Source organism: Apium graveolens, chromosome 8 (genome assembly GCF_009905375.1).
Source record: "Apium graveolens cultivar Ventura chromosome 8, ASM990537v1, whole genome shotgun sequence".
In the NCBI taxonomy this organism is placed as follows: domain Eukaryota; kingdom Viridiplantae; phylum Streptophyta; class Magnoliopsida; order Apiales; family Apiaceae; genus Apium; species Apium graveolens.
In genome coordinates this window covers 25134616-25157638 of record NC_133654.1, presented here as the reverse complement: position 1 = coordinate 25157638, position 23023 = coordinate 25134616, and the positions used below count along the sequence as shown (strand labels likewise).

The window sequence follows — 23023 nt, the reverse complement described above, 5'->3', positions numbered from 1 at the left end:
ATCAACCAAATCCAGAATAACTTTGACTGGCGAAAACCGCTTCTCGAGTACATTATCGACAACAAACTCCCGAGCGAGAAATGCGAAGCTCGCTCACTTATGTTCAAGGCAAGAAATTACTGTGTAATTGGTTCGTCGCTGTACCGGCGCGCCCTATCTGAACCATTACTCCGATGTCTGATGTTAGAAGAAGCTCAGTTAGCGATGTTCGAGGTTCACACAGGAATCTGTGGAAACCATCTCGGAGGAAAGAACTTGGCTCTCAAAATAATCAGGCAAGGTTTATATTGGCCCACAATTCGGAAAGACTGCGAATAATATGTCAGAAAATGCCAAGCATGCCAGTTACATGGAAACGTGGATCACCGACCCACGACCAATCTCAATTCGGTCATCGCACCGTGCCCTTTCTTCCAATGGGGCATCGATATCGTAGGACCCTTTCCAAAATCTAAAAACCAGTGCCAATACATAGTGGTAGCGGTGGATTACGCTACGAAATGGGTCGAGGCGAAACCACTTTCAAAGATCAGAGAGAAAGAAATGATTGAATTCTTTATGGAATATGTGGTATTCCGCTTTGGAGTTCCACGAATCCTAGTTTCAGATAATGGAACGCAATTTGTGGGGGCTCAATTTGAAAAAACTTTAGAGGAACTAAAAATCCAACACATCAAGGCATCAGTGGCATATCCACAAGCCAATGGACTAGCAGAGGTAACAAATAGAACCATCCTACAAGGGTTAAAGAAGAGAATTGAAGAAATCCCCCGTTGCTGGGTCGACGAACTGCCAAATGTGTTGTGGTCCTACAGAACAACTCCTCGAAGTGCAACAGGAGAAACTCCTTTCCGTCTCGCGTACGGTGTCGATGCTATTTTGCCTGTCGAGATTAGCTTGATTTCCCCCAGGATCGAGGTCTTTGATCCCTTTCTCGCAGCTGAAGGATTACGTTTCCACAATGACTTACTCGAAGAAACAAGAGAGGAATCTAGGCTTTGCATGATCGCTCAACAAGAGAAGACAGCAAGGTACTTCAACAAGAAAGTTAAAAATAGGCGATTTGAGGTGGGAGACCTTGTCCTTCGAGACTCCGCCGCGTCACAGCCGACGATCTCAGGAAAATTCAAGTCAACATGGGAAGGCCCGTACAAGGTGTCGAAGATCGTCAGCACAGGAACCTACGAGCTCTCATACCTCGACGGTCAACCGATTAAAAATGCTTGGAATGGTATCCACCTCAAAAAATTTTATCAGTGATTAATGCTCTATGTAATGATTAAAAGTTCAAAGCCCCAGGGACTTACCAAAAATCAACCCTCGATGCAATGAGGGTCGTTATGAGACCCCCATCGAGGGAATTTAAATTACGAAGGCTTTAAGTTATTTTGATATCTTGCTTGTACTTTTAAGAAGACGAACAACGACAGTCGACATGCTAAGACCTAAACCACATCGAGGGACTTCAAATTATAACAATTTTAACTTCCCAAGAGCTTATTTACACAAAGCAAATAATACAACACAATTCTCTCAGGGATGCACACTAGACGACATAGAAGTTGTTAAACACATTCTTAACGATTTCAAAACAGATATACGAAACAACAAAAAATGGGAAACTAACGCGACAGCGAAGAACAAAAAGCATAAAGACAAATGTTTTTTAAACAAGATCGTTCATCTACCGCACAAAATACTTCAAGAAAAAATCCCAAAGAAAAACAGATCGTTGTAGGGTTTAAGTAAAACATAGAGAACACAAGTAGCCAACAGCAAAAAGGAAACACGAGTCTTTGACAATAAACTTAAAGATACATTACTCACGGGGCATTCCCCGCCTTCAAGAACCACCAGCGGGATCATCAGGTCGCGAGGCAGCAAGATCATGAATATAGTCCTCGAAAGAATGTCCCGACGTGTCGAATCCTGCATTGTTCATACGGGCAACACACCGCCCATAGCCATCCCCAAGAGCATTAGCGATATCCTCCACAGCCTTCTCAACTTCAGCCTTAAGAGTAGCATTTTCTTTCACAATCAACTGATAAGACTAATCCATTCCATCAACTTGCCGACCTAAACCTTCGCACTTAACCCTCAGCTCGTCACGTTCCGATACAACATCTCGAAGTCTACCCTCGAGCTCAAATATCTTCCGGTTTGATGATTTCTCCAACGATTCCAACTCTGTAACACGCTTCAAAAGGGTTGTGTTTGTCGATGACAAGTCACTCACTTTCTTCTCCAAATCCAGACAGCTAGATCCTAGTCTCTTTTTCTCTCCCTTCAACGCCGACACCTCGGCCTCCAACTTGCTTCGAACCTCACTCTCATCATCAGATTGATATTCATCCAAGACGTGCATGAAATCAGACAAAAACTGCAAGAAGACATATCCAAATATATATAAAAAAAAGAGGGAGAGCTAAAGTAACTAGCTAACTAGACTAAACTAAAATACAAACTGCTATACAAAACACATACCCGACCAATTCGACCCTTGCATCTATCAGCAAGCTCATCACGACGACGACCGGTATAGGCGACAGAGTCTTGAGGAAGCTGAAATAACTTAAAAACTCGTAGAGGTACCGTCGAACCTCCGGTCCAACGTTCCGATGGCTGGATCTCCGCCCTCACCACCTCCTTCCTCGATCGAGGGTCAATTGTGTTGGTCATCAAGGCTCGACTCCCAATAAATGTTATAGTCTTGTTGATTCCACCACCTACAGTAACATTCTCAACAGCATCATCTCCCCCAATGTTTTCTTCTTCTATCTTACGACGGTTCCTCTTGCGAGGGTTCACGTCGGCAATCACAGGATCAGGAACGACCTTCTCGGCATCATCCACCATTTTGTTACCTTGCTCATCTATAAGTTCGATGGAAACAGAATGCCCAACTGGGGATGGCCCACCCCTCGAAGATCCGGCTTGCATCCCATCGACACTCTTCCTCGAAGCGCGTTGAAGCAACAACATCATGGCTTTATCCATCTCTTTGCTTATCCCACTATCCAAAATCTTCCGCAAAGATTCACCAGCCACTAAACAAAAAAAGAGAGAAGAGAAGAAAAAGTCAGAACACTCGTTAAACAAAAGAAAAAGGGAGAGAAGATAAAGGCGAAGTGAAAAATAAGGAAAGAGGAGGTCAAACCCCTTACAATCATGCATCTCTAAAAAACTCAAGTCTGCTAATTGCAGATGGGTATACACCGACACCAATCCCTGAAATTCATTCAATTCATTATCATCGTATTTCTCCAAATTATTCAGATAATCAATCGTCAACTGACTGACTTTTCCGCAAGGCTTCACAAATTCTAAATCGGGCCCCCCAAAATACAACCACCTCGAATGATACCCAGAGTTCGAGGATCGAACACTAACAATTTTAACTCTCCTGTAGGGACAATCGAAATAGACTTGCCCATCATGATAACGGACCGCATATATTGAGAAAAAAAGCTTGAAAGACGGTATCAACCCCTTATCGCAACACAAGGCCACAAATCCACTCAACTGTGTTATAGAATTCGGTGTTAATTGACTTATTCCACAACCAATCGCCTCGAACATCGTTAAGAAGAAGGGATGCATAGGCAATCGAAGTCCGAAATGAAATGCAATCATCGGTATCCCGTGCATCCCATATTCTGGCATCATCCAGACTCTCTCGTCAGCCGTCGGTACTCGATACCGATACCCATTTGTCAGATCCACGTATTGCCTCAACTTATCCACCGGCGGGTTCCTAGTGATGTAATGGCTTAAGTAATTCAAACTGGATTTCCCTCTAAATTCACTCATTCCCAACCGCAAACTTTCCTGCACTATCCTATTCCTACTCTCTACAGTTCTGGGACTCAAAGGCGGCGAGGGAAATGGTCCTACAGGAACGCCCTTCAAGAATTCATCATGATCAAGAAAGTCAAAAGAGCCGCATTGCTCTAAATCAGGAATGTCCAAGTGACCCAGATTAAGGGGCGATTCTTGGTCCCCTTCATCTAAGGGCCTCTTACCAGGGTTGCGGGAAAACTCGACAGGCACCGACGACGAACTTGACTGATCCATAGATCCAAGAACGATACAATGACAGTCTATTACTATGAGACAATGCAGGACACAAATGAATTTAAGGAAGAAGAAAAGAGGAAGGAAGGAGACTTACAGAGAGAGAGGAATCAACTGGCACGCAGGGGATTTCCGGGGAGCTGGAGCCGCTTTTGTTGAGAAGGCTGAGTAGCCGAAGAGACACCTTCAGCCAACGTTAACAAAAATCAAAATAAAAAGTAGTACACACAAAAATAAATATATATATACATGCCATCATGGGCAAAAATACACACCTAATAAGGACAAAATTCGTTATCAAAATTCGGTTCAATGTTTACTTATTTTTTACTTATTTTTTACTTTTGATTTTTCTCTGTCCGTTTATTGTCACCTGCTAATGAACTTTTCAGGAAGTCAAAAGATAACCAGGAACAAATCTAAAGATGTTGTTTAAAAACTGGGAGGGGGACAAATGTTGGACCTTGGAAGGAGCCCAAAATAGATTAGATTATAATATCTTGTAATAGGCCCAAGAAGCCCACTTTGTAATAAATAGCCCATTTGGGACATGGTATAAATAGAAGACAACAACCTCATTTGAAGGGTTGACTAATTAAGGAAAGAATATCATCTCCTAAAACTATAGTCTAATAATAATAATATTATTGGCACATCACCTCCGAAACTTAAACTTAATATTGTTGCATCCATGTTATCTTTTAAGCTATGGTATCATGGTTGTAACCATTCTAGATAGGAACCTTTCCCTTACCGGTTGATTTTCTTTCGTCCCAATCACCCTCATAATCTATTCCGCCTGACCAAGTGTGTTTACCTTTTTCACGAGGGAACATCCCATTTAAATTACCTAAATAGACATCTTCATTTGAAAATATGTATTGTGTACTCCAGAAAGGGGGAAAAAGAAATAAATTAAACATTGTTGATCACATGAAATCAATAAAGCAATAAAAAAGGCAAGATTGTAAAAGAAAGAATAAAAGTTAATACTAAGGAGAAGGAGTACATTTGGCTGCTCTGCATTGCAGATGACAAAATGACTGACAAAATGACCTACGTCTTGAAAACGACATTAGCTTACCAGTTACCACATTAAGAAACCTATGTAACATTGAAACTGGCTGAGAATACTTTAAACTAAAATTTTCTTGAAGACCACTCTCCGGATCTGAACAAAAAGAAAAAGTAGCAATCTATTCATACCGGTGCTTATTCTGGATAATCAAAATTTTCATAGGCACAAATGATTTAATTGCACCAATATAATTTTATATCATAATCATACCTTTTTTTTGCCAAGCATGATTAACGATATACTTATAATATAATATTATATCCTTATCTTCCTTCCTTATTATTATTATTATATTAATAAATTTGAAAAGATATGGATAAAAAGTGAAACAGAGAGAATGTAAAAAGAAGAGAGTGAAATGAATTTTTTATTGTTAAAAATGTTATAAGAGAACACTAGAAGTTCCTTAAAGCAAATCCAACGGTATGCTAGCTCAATACTTAAATATAAAATAAAAAATTAGCTCTTAGTAAGTTAAGACGTGAAAAAATATATTTGTCTCCAACAATACACCTTAAACTATAAATATTTACTATTTAAAGTATATTGAATCAATTAAAATATAATGTAAAAGAGAAATAAAGAGAAAGTGATCCCCATAATATATTATAAAATAATGGTTAGAAGATCCTTAAAAAGATGGTGCTAGTTCTTAAAAATAAAGAGTGAATGGATGATTTTAGTGATTTAAGGAATCACTAAGAGCAAGTTCAACAGTCTCTTAATAAGAGCAACTCCGACAGCTTATCTATTTGGAGTCTTAAAATCTAATATAAGGAATATGGAGAAAAAAATTACTCCAACAGTATCCTAGTGATTGATTCCTTAAATCACTAAGATTTTCTTCCCCTTCCTTATCTTTAGCTAACCTCTCTCCTCTTCTAACTTTTATTTTATAATATGTATTTGAAACAAACACTTTCTCTTTATTCACTTTATGTAATAATGTTACTTTTTAATGATTAAATATTGTATAAGGAATGAATATAGGGAATGTTGTTGGAGTTGGGAATAGCTATTGATGTCTTAAATTACTAAGATCCAATATTTTATATTAAATTTAAGGAATGAACTAAGAAACTGTTGGAGATGCTCTAAGTTCCTTATAAATATTATAAAATATTAACTCTTAGTGATTTAAGACATGATATTGAATTTGAACTCTAACATTGATACTTATCTTCATTCCTTATTATAATAATAATAATAATAATAATAATAATAATAATAATAATAATAATAATAATAATAATAATAATAATAATAAATTTGAATGAGATATGAAAGGAACAAATAGAAAAGAACAAAAGAGAGAGAGAGATCATTTTTTATTGATAAAAATGAAATAAGGGATGACTTGTGGTTACTTAAAGATAATACATCGGAGAGGTGTTTTAGTGATATAAGCAATCACTAAGTCACTATTAGAGTGCAATTTTTTGTCATAATTATTATATTTGGAGTTAAGAGCAAGTTTAAGGGAGCTGTTGGACTTGCTCTAAGAGACTTTTAGAGCATACTTTTGATCATCGTTCCTTAAATTCCAACTTAAGAGGTTGGATAAGTTGTCTGTTGGACTTGCTCAAATAAAAAATAAAACTCATGTCTTAGTGATATAAGGAAGTACTAAGACTATTGGAGTGCTATTTTTTGTTAAAAACCTTATAATCTCATGTAAGGGAGCTGTTGGACTTGATCTGATCGGGAAGATAAGTACTCTTTATTTTTATGCAGCTTCGACTATTCAAGGATTTGAAGCTCCTGCTTATCACCATGATACCATCACCCTCTCAATCTTGTTTACTGTATTCCTCATATGCATCACTAATTTCACCGATTCCATGGCATCTTTGGTGAATATGTTGCCAATACTGCTGGATCTATTATTGGCACAAATGCACATATTTTGTGCACATGAAATGTTCTACATCTACTGTTCTGTAACCATGGGGTGACCTTAGAACCCTTTATTATATGTTCTGTTTGCTATTTAGATCATCTGTTGTCTAATTTGTCACGGGCTAATATCTGGTTGATTACGTTTCTCAAGTCATTTCATTTTTTTACAGAATTGAGATTAAAGCATATGGCACTGATAATAAACCTGATTCACTAGATCAGCAATACCTAATTTATCAGCACTTAAATTACTCACTATGTCATCAACACCTTATATCCCTACCATTATTAGACAACATCCGTAAGCACTTTGACAAATAGTACTGAGTCTTGATACTAGTTTCCGTAATCGTATAAAACATAAGATAAAGATAAAACGGGTTTTTTAATGTGTGTTAATAGCACACAATAAGCACTAAGACCGATTTCAGTCCAAATTCACCTAACAGTGGCATAAATCTCGGTCCAAATTTGGACCGAGATTAAAATAATAATTTTTAATGTATTTCCTTTAGTTTATTATATAAAGTTTTGATTTCGGGTATTTATAAATGTAATTAACCGATATTGGGATATTATTATTATTTATTTAAATAATAATTTAAATTAAAAATTATTTAAGCGTAATTAAATAAATATTATTGGATTTCTTGAATTCAAATTACGAATACATTCAAACATTAAAATAAAGATTACAATACATAAAACTTAATTTGAAACACAACATAAATGAAAATGCAATGAGAACTAAATTATTAATTTAGTACGACAAATTAAATCGACTTCCTCCAAGATAATCAAAATATTGCCCGTGACTATTATTCATTTATTAACAATTTTAAAATAAAACAAATAATTAATAATAATAAAAAAATACAAAGATAATATCTTACATCATACAAAAATAATATATTTATTATTATAAAATCTTAAAATAATTAAATAAACATTTTGAGATTTGGACCAAAATTTAGACCAAACTATTGGAGTTGGGGAGGGGTTCGGTCCAAATTTAGACCGAGGTTCGGTCCAAATTTGGACCAAATTCTTGTAGGGACCTCGGTCCAAATTTGGACTAAATTCTTGGAGTTGCCCTAACTCTCATGAATTTGGTGCATTTTGATTGGTACTCTAATCATAAATATTGATGGATCCTCTGCATTTACAACAACTCCACCTATAAAAATGCACAAAATTCATAAAATTTAGTATTTATTGTGTGTAGAAAAACCGTAGATAAAAAGCATACAGATGACAATCACCATTTTTGACTGAGATTGCAATATAAGTCATTTATGCATTTTTCTGCTAATTCACAATATATTTATCACAATCTATCTCTTTTCATAAAAAATTTACAATAACATTGCGATATAGAGACTACAGTTCATATTCAGTTCACGGTATCAAGCATGTTCTGTAATCAACATAAAATACGTTTGACATCTTTCAGTAGTTATCCGAATCTTTAATTTCTCTATTTCAAATACATCCAAATCGGCTAAACTATATGATATGCTTATAACTTTGTATTTTTCTGGTAATCTTTAACATGACTATGACAATTTCTTCGGTCAGATCCAGGAACATCTTGTTAATTTACATTCGAGCCATATTTTTTCTAATCCGATTCAAATCAGCATTCTCAACAACTTCATCAAACTCAACTGCCTTCAACAGCTCGCCAAACACCGTCATCCTATTATCAGCATACACATGTCCCTTCCACCTCCTATTAACCAACTCCTCCCCTAACTCCACCGCCTTCTCCACCGTCATTTCCGCATTCTCACACGCAGCCTCAATCACTCCCTTCTCCACGGCCACCTCCGCCGTCATTTTCCTCCCTTTCAACACCAAGTCTCTCCACACCGCTGGCGATCCAATCTTACACTTCAACACCGTCATGAACCAATCCGGCATCTTCAATCCTATATCCACCTCACTCATGTATATAAATCCTCTATCCTTTCTCATATACACATAGTCATGACTCAACGCGAGAATTGCGCCAGCAGCCGATGCGTGACCGGTAATCGCGGCAATTGTTGGCATCGGAAGCGATAAAAGGTCTTTTATTACTGATCGGAGCTTCAGAGACATGATTTTTAGACGCTTCAGATCGGATAAGGACCAGTCCAAATCAAATCCATTGGAGAAAAATTTACCTTCAGAAGTAGTGATTAAAGCAGAGGACGATGACGTGGCAATTGTTTCAGATTTAACACAATGAAGCGCAGCAGAGATTGCATCGAGAAGTGTCGGATTGAGGCGGTGCTGATGATCGCCGGTGAGTGTTAGTATGTACACATTGCCTCTTTTCTCCAAGCTGCACATTTTTTATATTTTTTAAAAAAAATCAATTTCTCTTGATCTATGTTACAGCTTAAATTTCATTTCAATATATAGACGGTAGATGATTTCAGCAGTTTCGTAAGCAACTAATGCAAGCAATTGACCAGAGACTTGTCACATTGTTTGTAATTTTGATCTTCTTATATAAAATTGGAGTAAACTTTTGACTATAACAGGTAAAATACCAGAAGATTTAAAATATAAAGCATAGTTGATTTAATATTTCATAAGAAATTTCGATATTACAATAGAAACTGATAGATATTGATTCAATACATGATTTAAAACCCTAGAAATTAACCGCCGAAGCCGTAAAGAGTCCTGCCTTGCCTCTTGAGAGCATACACAACATCCATAGCAGTAACAGTCTTCCTCCTAGCGTGCTCGGTGTAGGTAACAGCATCGCGAATGACATTCTCCAAAAAGATCTTCAACACACCTCTCGTCTCCTCGTAGATGAGACCGCTGATCCTCTTGACACCGCCTCGACGAGCCAAACGACGAATAGCAGGCTTGGTGATGCCCTGGATGTTGTCACGGAGGACTTTTCGATGTCGCTTTGCTCCGCCTTTGCCCAGTCCCTTGCCTCCCTTTCCACGACCTGACATTTTAATTTTAGATCTGATGTGCTGGTGATTGAATTGTGTTTTTGGTGGTTTGTATTGGATTGGGGGAGGTGGAGCTTATATAGGCTAGTGAAAAATGAGGTGTGGCAGTGTGGCGGTCTTTTTGAATTTTTGGGGAATTTGAGCGATCCGTGTTTTTTGTGTAGGTGTTATGTGAGCCGTTGATTCTTTGTTGATCGACGGGCGATAGCTGATTTATTTACAAGACGCGGATCGGTGACTTGGTTTCATTTTTGTTTGTTTTTTTGGGTACATTTTGTTTTACTAGAACGTGGGAGACTTCGAATATAGAAGTTAAGTACTCCTTTATATTTTAGATTTTCTTGTTCGGGAGTATGATTCTTTTTTATATACTTTGCTTTCTGGATGTTTCATTCTTTTTATATATTTTTTAAAATTTATCAAAAATTATAAAAATTTATAATATAAAATATAACTACACTTCACTTACAATCATTATTTCTTCCACTACACTCACTTTATATATTTAAATACCGATCAATCTCACCATTTTTCCTATTTTTCCTCACAAAATTACACGTTTTCTTAAGCTCCATACCTAAATCAAACGTATACAAGTAAAAGGAACGGAGGAAGTACTAGATTAGTAGTAGTACCCATGCAATTGCGATAAAATTTATGAAATAATTATAAATAACTTTTTATTTTTTAACACATACGAATATAATTATTATGCACTCTATTAATTATAGAAACATAATTATTATAATATTTAAAAGTTTAATATGATGAAAAAATTGAACATAATGAATGCATGCCATTTCTGACGGAAATTACAAACATAAATATAACAAATTAAATATTAAAATTTTATCATTCTCTTTCCAAATGTTTCCTTAGTTCTCGGATTATTGATCACATTCAATTACTAAGATAAAATAAGTATTATGTTATGAAATTTTTTTTTAGTAAAAATGATGCTTATATTTATTGATAATTGATATAAAGGATAATATAAATATGAATAAAGTTAAATAATTAAAAAAAATTGTTAAGTCTACTCAGTATTCTAAAAATTCCTGGTTCTACTGATTAATCCTCTGCAAAGTACTGACCGGTTCGATTTTTCAAATGGGCCAAACCCGGTTTTTGTGCATACTGCGTACCCACGAGGGAGTTTTATTTTTTATCGGGTTAAATGGCAAAATCATCACTATAGTGATGAATAACTTTCAAGTAATCTACCGGGTGAAAAGAGTTTTTAAACGAATCATTAACTAATTCGAAATTTTCAAACAACTCATTCTACGTTTTCCCCGTTAACTATTTAATGGAAAAAATTCAAAAATGAAATATTAAAAAAATCAAAAAACTTGAAAAAAATCCAAAAAAAGAAGTAAAAATTCTGAGAAATCAAAAAATAAATCGTAAAAAATCTCTAAAAATTTTGAAAAACCTCAGAAAATATATAAAATATTTGACTAACTAAAATATTAAAATATAACATTAAAATTCAGAAGTGCATGTAGTTAGAATATGAAAATATCAAAATATTAAAGCAAAAACATTGTTAAATTTTTTATATATGCTAAGATTATATAATACATAAATATAATAAGTAAAAATTATTTAATATTTTATATAAGCAGAGATTATGTAATATTTCAAAATTGATAAATGTGAATAATTTTACATATTTAATATATAAGATAACTTTTAATACTACTAGAATTTTGGTATAATGTGTTATTCCCAAACAATTTAACAAAGAATTATAGAAGTGGCGTTGAATGTAATTCTGACTTTTTTTGGATTTTAATAATTGTTCTACCTTGAATATATAATTGTGTTTGATTTAGCTAAAGTGCGGAATGAAAGTATTGAAGAAATCAAATACAAAATAATCAAATACAAGTATTTAAAAACTTTATGGTGGATTGAACTTTTCCACTATATATATATATATATATATATATATATATATATATTTGAGAACTTTGCATAACTCTGTGATGCAAGACTTGCACACAGCTGCTTACAAGTGGAACTTACAAACTACGGAGAAATTCTTTACAAATTTTGCTTTTTCTATTTCTCTGGCAAATTATTTACTTACTTGTTCTATGTTCTACTTGCTACCCTTGATTTATATATCAACAAGTTACATGATAAGAAGACAAACAAATAAGACAAAATATTTCTTAGTCTAATTACATGCTTCTTCGTTTCTCTATCCAGCATCTTTGAATATATTCAGTTTAGCATGGAAATGGAAATGCTTCTTTATTCTCTAAAACCTGTAAATAGGCTGCCACATTCCATTTGCATCTAATCAACCCATGTGATTGTAAAGTCACTATTAACTGATATTTGAATTTAAACATCCGTTGAAACTTCATTGGATCATACGTTGAGACTGTGTTGAATCATCCGTCGAAACTTCACTAGATCATCCGTTGAGGTACAATCACTAGTCAACGAATGAAGAATATCCGTCGAGATAGCAGAAATGACAGAGTTTGGAGTTGTTGTAGAATCTGTGTTGATTGATTTGAGATTTTACACAGATTTCTCATTAAAATCATAAAGGAATGGCAAGTGAGCCAACAAATCATCCAAAAGATTAGCCTTGTCCCTCTTTATCTTTATCATTAGGGTTTCTTTGATATTCACCATGTCCTCCACCAGGCTCACTTCCCTTCACACCCTCCTCTTAGTCATTCAATTGCTTGATTGACAGATGCCCTACATTGACTCTCTTATTCTTTTTCACTTGACTTGTTTCTTCTGGAACAAAGTTCTTAGAAACTGATCCATATTTCTTATTTAGCTTAGCTAGCTGTGATTTGCTAGCAGGCTTTCTTTCACTCAACGGGTGTGGTTCCCTGTCTTTCGACAGATAATTCTTTTGATCATTCGACGGATAACATTCATCATTTGTCGAATCCATATCCATTGAAAGTCCTTCTTCCAAGTTGGGATTTAGTTTCTCTTTGCTCTTTTTCCAGGCTTCATCACAGAAGGATTCTATACCTTGAACTTTAGTAATTTGAGCATGGACATCTCTAGATGATTTCCATACCTTAATTACTTCATGTTCTCGTTTAAGTTGCTTTCTTAAAATATCCTCTTTCTTCAAGGATTCAGTCAGTTCATCTTTGGCAATCTTGCACTCCATCTTCAGTTTTTCAAACTCAACAAATTGAGTTTCTGACACATTGTTTCTTTCACTTAAAAACAAATTATTCTCTTTAATTTTAGTATTTTTTTTAGTGAGAGATTTGAGTGTAACACGCAGATGATATAATTCAGTAGACATGTCATTTATAACATCATTACACTCAGCTTTAGATAAATGTGCTAGATTAGTGATTACCTGATTACTGGATGAACTGACTTCTGTTTCATCTGATTTGGCCATAAGTGCTAGATGTTAGGAGTTGTCCCACATCGTTTGTGGGAGGGACAGTTTGCTAGAATATAAGCAGCCAGATAACTCCAATTAGTATGAGGCCTTTTGGGAGGTGCCCAAAAATAAACTCGTGCGAGCTCGGCCCAAAGCGGACAATATCATACTAATGTGGAGTTAGGCCTGCTCAGCAAGCTCAACAAATGGTATCAGAGCCAGGTTATAAACGGTCCATAACAAACTCAGATGGGCTCCAGAAGTGACCTAGGAAGAGGCGGAGCAGATAGCCAGATGGACTTTCAGTATGGGTCGAGGGGGAGCCTGGTCACACTGAAGGAGGCAGAATCGACAGGTGTCGGGCCCGATGTGTGAAGGGGGAGATTGTTAGGAGTTGTCCCACATCGTTTGTGAGAGGGACAGTTTGCTAGAATATAAGTAGCCAGATAACTCCAATTAGTATGAGGCCTTTTGGGAGGTGCCCGAAAATAAACCCGTGCGGGCTCGGCCCAAAGCGGACAATATCATACTAATATGGAGTTAGGCCTGCTCAGCAAGCCCAACACTAGATTGACATAGCTTGTATCCTCATCCTCCTCTAATCCATCAGCAGCCCAATCATTTTCATGAGTTAGAAAAGCCCTTTCCTTTTTTTTGAGCAACTCAAAGTACTTATTTTTGTAATATACAGGCTCAAACTTCTTTCTATCAGAATCAGGAATTCTGCATTCACTTGCAAAATGACTACTCAAGCCACACTTGAAACATTTAAATTTTGACTTGTCAATCATGTTTCTGTTTGGCTTGGATGCTCCAAAATTCTTCTTCAATTTGAGCTTGGTAAATCTTCTGGATAGAAAAGATAGATGATCATCTATGTCATTCATATCATCTTGACTAAGATGGTCTTCATGTTCAGCTACTATCCCTTTTCTTTTGCCTTCACAAACTGTAGGGTTTGGTGCAGATTCCACAGTTTCTACATTTATCTCTTTCTCTCTCTCTCTTGCTCAACAATCAATGCAATGGATCCTCCCTTCTTCCTTTATTTCTCCAGCTTCTCATCTTGCTCTATTTCAAGCTCATAGGTCTTTATAATCCCATTCAGTTTGTCCAATATAAATTTCTTGTAATCTTGAGAGCTTCTTAGTGAGATTGTCATAGGCTTTCATTCCTTTGACAGAGATCTAAGGAATTTGGGGTTTTAGTCTTTGTCTGATAGACTCTTCCATGTAACTTTAGAGCATTTAGTAGTTTTTGAAACCTACTAAATATGTCAATGAGTGACTCACTTTCTTCATTATGAAAATGCTCATATTGCTGAATCAAAAGTTGCATCTTGTTTCCCCTTACCTGCTCAGTTCCATCACATATAACTTGAATTATATCCCAGATCTCTTTAGCAATTTTGCAATTTATGATGTTGTCAAACATGTCACCATCAACACCATTAAACAAAATGTTCATGTCCTTCTTGTCCTTATGAACTTGCTCAATATTTGGATCAGACCATTCTGCTTTAGGCTTTGGGATAGATGGCTCATTTCCTGTAGCAGCTCTCATGTGGACATGAGGACCTTTCTCAATACAGTCCACATATTCTTCATCTTGAGAGAGGAGATGCAGGTGCATTTTCACCTTCCAATGGTGATAATTGTCTTTGTCTAGAAATGGAATCTTTACTCCAACATCTTTTCTGTTCATCTTGTTAGTTGTTGTGATCTTTAAACTCTTTGTTTTTTAAGAGCTTGCTCTGATACCAATTGTTATTCCCAAACAATCTAACAAAGAATTACAAAAGGGGGTTGAATGTAATTCTGGCTTTTTTGGATTTTAAGAACTGTTCTACCTTGAATATATAACTGTGTTTGATTTAGCTAAATTGCGGAATGAAAGTATTGAAGAAATCAAACACAAAGTAATCAAATACAATTATTTTAAAAACTTTCTAGTGGATTGAACTTTTCCACCAGATATATATATATATATATATATATGAGAACTCTGTGATGCAAGATTTGCACACAGCTACTTACAAGTGGAACTTACAAACTACAAAGAAATTCTTTACAAATTTTGCTTTTTCAATTTCTCTGGAAAATTGCTTACTTACTTGTTCGATATTCTACTTGCTACCCTTGGTTTATATATCACCGAGTTACATGATAAGAAGACAAACAAATAAGACAAAATATTTCTTAATCTAATTACATGCTTCTTCATTTCTCTATCTAGCATCTTTGAATATCCTCAGTTTAGCATGGAAATGCTTCTTTGTTCTCTAAAACCTGTAAAAAGGCTGGCATATTCCATTTGTATCTAATCAACCAATGTGACTGTCAAGTCACTATCAACTGCTATTTGAATTTAAACATCCGTTGAAACTTCATTGGATCATCCGTTGAGATTGTGTTGGATCATCCGTCAAAACTTCAATAGATCATCCGTTGAGTGTGACTTGAGTTATCCGTTGAAGCCTTGTAAAATCATCCATTGAAAGTCTTCCATAACAGTTAACTCTATTTTACTTATTCAAAATTATAATGCATCTAATATTTACAATTAGCCAACCTATTTTGCATATCAAACCAGTAGTCAAAATGACTTAGAATATCCTACAACTTCTAGACTCTTTAAGGTATGTAGAATGCATAAATGTGTTACAAGACTTTTTGATACATAAGCTACTCTCTCAACGGATGTTAAAGTGATCATCCGTTCAAAGCTACAAAATATATTAAATTAAATCTACTAAGGTGTTTTGTTTAACTTATCATCAAGTACACAACATATTCCTAACATAATGATAATTTGGTTTTTTATTAATGTTTTGGATATTTCAAATAATTTTATTTTTCAAAATTTTCATTGAATAAAAGTAATAACTTTACTTTCTTCTTTCAAGTTTTTTTTTTGAATTTACAGGAATTTTTACTTATTTTTTGAATTATTTTGATGGATTTTTCATAATTTTTTATATTATTTTTATAATTTGTATTTGTTTATTTTTTGAATTTTTCGTTAAATAGTTAAGGAGAATGACTAATTTCAAAGTTTCTAATTAGTTAATGACCGAATTGAAAGTTTTTTTTTGACTTGCCATACTACACTTATTCATCACTTTACGAATATGCATTTAACCCATTTTTTTAGAGAAACTAGTAAAATAGCCCGTGTTTCGCATACAAGATTTTTTTGCTATATACAAAATTAATTTTAAAATATTATTATTAGTTTTAAGCTTTAAGTTTTTAGCACACCATAGAGTCTTTCCAAAGAAATCTCATTCAGATCTCTCGCTTCTCTTATGGCAGTGATTCTATGTTCAAGATGAGTTGGCAGTGTTAAAAGAAACTTTTAGTTGACCTCCCTGATTGAATAATATTTTCCATTTATGTTCAGGTTGTTGATCAATGCATTGTACCTCTCAAATACTTCAGTAATTCCTTTTCCTGGATTGGATTTAAAATGTTCATACTCAGAGGTTAGGATCTCTAACTTGTTCTCCCGAACTTCCTCTGTGCCTTCATTAATCACCTCAATAGTTTCCCAGATATGTTTAGAATTTTTACAGTTCATCACATGTCTGTTCATCAAGGAATCAAGGGAATCAACTAAAATTAATTGAAGGCTGGCATCCAAGGAGGCTTCTTCTTTTTCAGTAGGAGAAAAATCCTCAGGATCTTTTACATAGGTTCTAGCTTTGGTAATTACGACATCATCTTCTATAACCTCTGGTTCAATAACCATCGGAATTTTTGGACCCTTATTTAACACGTCCAGATATTTGGGATTTGCAACTTGTAAAAACAAGAGCATCTTCTTCTTCCACATAATATAATTTTCTTTATCGAACAATGGAATTTTAACGGTTCCAACTTTTTGTGTAGTAATTATGAATTTTTGAGTAAATAAAAATTCAAGGAGTGGAAGAATCACAAAAGTCTAGGATCTTGATTTGTTCGTTAATCAGAAGGCTCTGATACCAATTGTTAGGTCCCAATATGTTTGTAGAAGGGGGGTTGAATACAAACTATACCGTTTAATCGAATAAAATGCGGAATAAAAAAGTAAAACAAAATTCAAGTTAAATAAAACTATTATTAAACTTGAAAGGTGTTACAACAACGGTATCGTTTACAAGGGATTAATCTCAAATAAATTATTCCAAATCTAGAATAAATTCGACATGAACTTTTTCTATTTATGAAATAAAAAGATCAAATGCTAAAAGCAATTTGAGATTAAGTTTTAGGGATTTTGATCTGCTAGATAGTTACACAAGAACAAGAGAAGGAATTCTAGTGGTTTAGATTCAACAATGAATACTAGAAATTAATATCCTGTAATATTGCAGTTGAAGATAATAAGTTCTCTGCTTTCTTTTTGTTTCTGTGTTCTTGAGTTGGTTGAAATATTCAATGCTTCCTTGAATGATCTGCTTCTGTTTTTAAGTAATTAAAATAATCCAATTGAATTGTACTGGAAAGACTATCGGCAAGATAATCCTTTGAGCTGGAAAGACTTTCGGTAAGACAATCTTTTGAGCTGGAAAGACTTTCGGCAAGACAATCCTTTGAGCTGGAAAGACTTTCGGCAAGACAATTTAAAAGAATTGGAAAGACTTTCAGTATGACAATCCAATTGTCATACCAGTTCAAATGTTTGTCTTGCTGAATTAATATTGAATATTAATTCAAAATCAATTCTGAAAATATATAATATTAATTCAAAATTAATTAATCAATTAATTCAATTAATCAATAAATTAATCTTTGCAGATATAATTTATTTTCTTAATTAAATTATATGACTTAATTAATTAATAGAGAATTAATATTATTCTTGAACAGTAACCACTCTTCTGACAATCTTCTGAAAATCACTGAAAATTATAAATCAATTCCACCACTTCAATGTTGACATTCGATGTACTGTCTGGTTCATGAATGACTAACTTCCGTGACGTTTCTTCATGTCTTGACTTTGATAACACGATTTTCTTCAGATTAAATCCCTGTATTTAATTGATACCCTAACAAGATCTCTATCACTTGATTAAATCCACAAGCTTGATTTATATCATCGAGGCTTGACAATTTCTTGAGTTTCTTCCAGTGAATTAAGTCCTTAAGTCTGTAGATGAACAATGTTCCTTAATCCTTTGACATATGTTACTTTGAGAGATCTCTTTGACGATAGAACCACTATTTACTTGTTACATTCTTATTTGAGTTGAGTTAAATTCTCGAATACACAAATAGGCTATGACATAGCAGCTTTAGATTTCAACTCAGATGAGTATCCAATAGTTCTTAAGTGATGTTCCATCCAGACAAGATGCTAAGCAGAGTAGTCTTTAAGAGATTGAGAATCGAGCTGACAGATTTGAAGACAGTCCAACTTAAAGAATCTTACTTGAAAGGGCAAGTTGACCACTTGAGGACTAGCCCTATTAGCAAACTCTTTTAGCCTTTCACGAAGGACTTCATTCAATTCTGAGCTTCTTTTGACTTTGTTGAGAAGAACCCAAATCTCTGATAAAGAACGATTCTCAAACAGATGAAGTGATACCTTGAAAGATCCTTCACTCTGACAATATACAAATATGCTCATTTCATTTAGTGATCTGTCAAAAGTAGCTGAGATCCTTGAGATTTCAGTCTTGATAGCATTCATGTACACGTCATTGTTTGGATTAGAGATTTCCAGCCTGTCGAGAAGATGAAGAAACTCCCTATCATTGTTTGTACTCAGTTGAGGTATATCAAGAACTCTTCTTGCTTCATCCCATTTAACACCAATCTTCAGCTTGACATCTCTTCTCCTTTCTTTAGCTTTAATGTCATGAAGACGTTGTTTTTGAAGAGTTTCCGTTCTTTGGATGTCTTTCCTCATGTCAATGATCTGAGATATCTTTTTAAGTTTAGCTTCTTTTCTCTTTAACTCTGACTGCTGCTAGAACTCTTTCTGAAAAACAGGATCCACTTGAGCTTCCTCTTCCCATTCTTCAAAATTACTCTCCTCGTCTGCTTCAAAGATACCGGCTTTATCTTCCAAGACTGGTTCAGTGGGAACATCAAAAATATCGAAGTCATCTTGTTCTCCACTATAGTAGACATCATCAGCCTTCATTGTCTCTCCAGCAGAAGAATCTTTTTCTTTTCCTTTTGCACTTCTCCCCTGTTTCTCCCCCTTAATTGAGGAATCCTCTACAGATTTTCCTTTAGACCCTTCATGACCTCCATTACCTCCAGAGCCCGAGCCTCCACCGGACGTCCCTTCAAAGAAAGTCCTTTGCTCTTCATTAGGGCAGTGATAATTTTTTATCATGAAATACAAGTGCTTCATCCCTTCATTGAGATGTTCCATGCCCTTTTCTATCTTCACGAATCTGGAAGAGTCCAGTGAATGATTCATTTCAACTAGGTCTTCAAGAGAATTCATTCTAGTATGGAGAGAGCAGAAGTTTGCAATATATTCGGCTGATAAAGTTGGAGATTCCTGAATGGAGTTAAGCTTTGGTATCACAATGGTCTTCAAATCTGAGATATCATTCCTGATGGATGCCAGCTAATTGTTGACAGAGGTGGAAGAAGAAGACCGTTCAACCACTTGTGCTTTGAATGTTTGAGCCTCGACCTGACTTTTAGCAAGTTGTTCTTTCAGAGTAGCAATCTGAGCTAACAGATTTTCAGTGTTTGTGTTTGTGTGTGCGCTCACCTGAATATCTCTCGTGTTTGGTTCACTCAACTCACGTGTTTGTGTTTCTCTCAATATAATTGCTCGTGAGGAGCCATCCTGTTGCTGGTCTTCTGTACCTGCAATTGAAATCACCCTATCCTCTTCAAGAGAGGTCAGTGGTGGTGCAATGGGAATTCACGAGTCCCGATCCTCAGTCAAATCTATCTTTTCATGTGAAATATATGTCTGAATTGCTTCAGGGATAGATTGACCGAGTTGCCCTCCACTTTCTCCAGATAAATCTGCGAGTGGAGAATCCCGTGAGGGAGCCAGAGGTGTTGGATCTGGGAGGGGAGAAAATGACTCTATTAGAGGTGGCTGAGAGTCAGATTTTCCCTCTGAAGCATGTGACTGCTCCTCTGCCGTAACTATGGCAGACACTATAACTGACTCAATGTGCACTCCTCTTTCTGTGTCCTGAGTATCATCTATTGGTCTGTATGCTTCCATTGTGAGTAATGGAAGTGTGTTTGACTCAGTACAAGATGTCATGGCCCTATGGCGAATTTCAATAGATTCATTCTGTTGAGAGAATGTCTCTAGTAACTGTTCATTGGCCATTTCAAAGTCCATGTCCTGTTGGGAGGACAAGGATGGGCTTTCAGATACCTCAGTAAATGTTCTTCTTTTCTTGGGAGGAGGCAGAGCAGAGGGTTCATTCACATCCAAAAACACACTACTTCCTACTAACCTTCTCGGTAACATTTTTGACAGTGGGGGAGAGTTTGAGACAGGTTGTGACTCTGTGTTTGGCTCTATGACCTGGGATTGAAGTTGCGGTTCTACAACTTCATGGTCAACCCTATTAACCACTAGGGGTGTTTCAACAGAAGTAGGAATAGTTTGAGAGTGAGGAATTATTACCTGTAATGGAAGAGCATCGGATGTTTGTGCTGGGTGGCTTGAACCACTAGAGGTTGAGCTTGCTGTTCATGACCGGGAAGATTGAAAATTGGTAAAGGAATGAAAGTGGCCATAAAAGCAGATACAAGTACTGGAACTTGCATGAATTTGAAGGTAGTGTCTTGGCGTGTGTAGATCATTTTGCTTACCGGAGGGGGTTCAGCTACAGATGAGTTAGCAAAAAGAGCCTTATGCTCAGGTGAGAGAAGATGTTCTGCTACAGGCATAAGAAAACGAGCGTAGTAGCACGAAACCCTACGATTCGTAGATAGATCACGCAAAGCTGCAGTGAGACGTCTCAGAAGAATGGGTAAAAGTAGTTTGCCAAAATTGATCCTTTGATTGAAAACAACCGCAAGACCAATATACTGCAGAGTGAAAGTGATGTTGTGAAAATTGGATTTAGTGCAGTTGGCAAACACTTTGGAAAGTGTATCGAAGAAAATATCCCATTCAGAAACCAAATTGGATTTAGACAGATTGGTTAAATTAATCACCCCCTGATAGTGAATGGCATGGAAAAAGTTTGAAATCTCATTGTCAGAGGGTAAATTACAAAAATTGTACATTGGAAAATTTAACGCTCGATTGATGACTGTTTCATCAACTACATACTGTGTGTTTGCCACGGTGAATGAAAAAGATTTAGAACAGCGGCCACAGTAGAGGTTGTGCAAATCAGTCTAAGCAGATCGACATTTAATAGCACATTTGATTTAATAGCAGAGCTAACAATCGAATGGTCATTTAAAAATCTAATCCACGGCTAAAATTTTTCCACATCACACTTTTCTGGATTAAAATAACCAACATGATTATGTGAGACAATTTGGAAATTGAGAGCCATTAAAAAGGTTCAATAAAACACGCACTTTCAGAATTTTAAGAATGAAATTAAGAAAATTCGAATTAAAAAATAATCATAATTAATTCAATTAGATCCAAAAAATTTAAAAAATTGTGTCTTGTTGATTTTTAGTCCCATAAACCACTTGAAGGTGCAGATTAAGCTAACACACAACACAATACCCGATTAAGAAAAAAAATTGGGTTTTAGAACATAAAAACAAAGTGAAAAAGAAACACCCAATTGCAATTGACATATCTGAAAAAAAATGAACTGAAATAACCAAAAAAAAATTTGGCAGCACTCTTCCCTGTATGTATACACACGTATATGTATATATAACAGTTAAGTGTGCTGAGTAAAGACTCGAGCAAGGAAGAAAGTGACTGCGATGGTGGTTTTGATTGGAAGAAAAAGAGAGAGTCTGTTCGCGGCGATTTATGTATTGATTAGGTTAAAAGAAACTGAGAAGAAAAAAAACAACAGAAAAGGAGCCTAAGTACTACAACTGGTATGACAATCCTGGATTGTCATACCGATTGTCATACCAGGCAACAATTTTGAATTTAAAAGAAAATAAAATAACTGGTATGACAATCCGATAGTCATACCGATTGTCATACGAGTACAAAATAAAAAGAATTTTAACCGAATAAACTAGAAAGACAATCGATAGTCATACCGATTGTCATTCTAGTACAAAAATAAAAAGAAATATATATGATATAAGTTTTATAACTGGCAAGACAATTGATAGTCATACCGATTGTCTTGTCAGTATAAAACTATGCTGAAAATTTAAATTAAACACATTTAAACTGGAATGACTTTCAGCAAGACAATTGCAATAGTCTTGCCGATTGTCATTGTAGTTATATATATATATATATATATATAACTTAAAAAAAAAAAAGAGAATACAGAAAATATTAACAAATACAGAAAACCTAAATAATATTAATAATTACAGAATAGACAAATAAAGAGTAATAAAAATATGGCAAAAATGCAGAACATATCTACATAAATAAAATATTCAGAAATAATTCTATTTTAGTCCAAAAATAGATTTCTTTTGAATTTTATCAAATAAAATTCATAGAAAAATATTTTTAGAGAAAATAAGA

The 23023-nt window shown here is 35.1% G+C and overlaps 2 protein-coding genes across 2 annotated transcripts; both read right to left on the bottom strand.

Moving 5' to 3' along the window:
- Nucleotides 1-8332: 8332 nt before the first annotated feature.
- LOC141679538 (enoyl-CoA delta isomerase 1, peroxisomal-like) lies at nt 8333-9494 on the bottom strand. The gene has a single exon (XM_074486015.1). The coding sequence runs from the start codon at nt 9389-9391 to the stop codon at nt 8654-8656; it is 738 nt and encodes a 245-aa protein (XP_074342116.1). The 5' UTR covers nt 9392-9494; the 3' UTR covers nt 8333-8653.
- Nucleotides 9495-9601: 107 nt separating this feature from the next.
- On the bottom strand, nt 9602-10083 carry LOC141679539 (histone H4). The gene has a single exon (XM_074486016.1). It carries the CDS (start codon nt 10015-10017, stop codon nt 9706-9708), a length of 312 nt encoding a protein of 103 aa, XP_074342117.1. The 5' UTR covers nt 10018-10083; the 3' UTR covers nt 9602-9705.
- Between the last annotated feature and the right edge of the window lie 12940 nt (nt 10084-23023).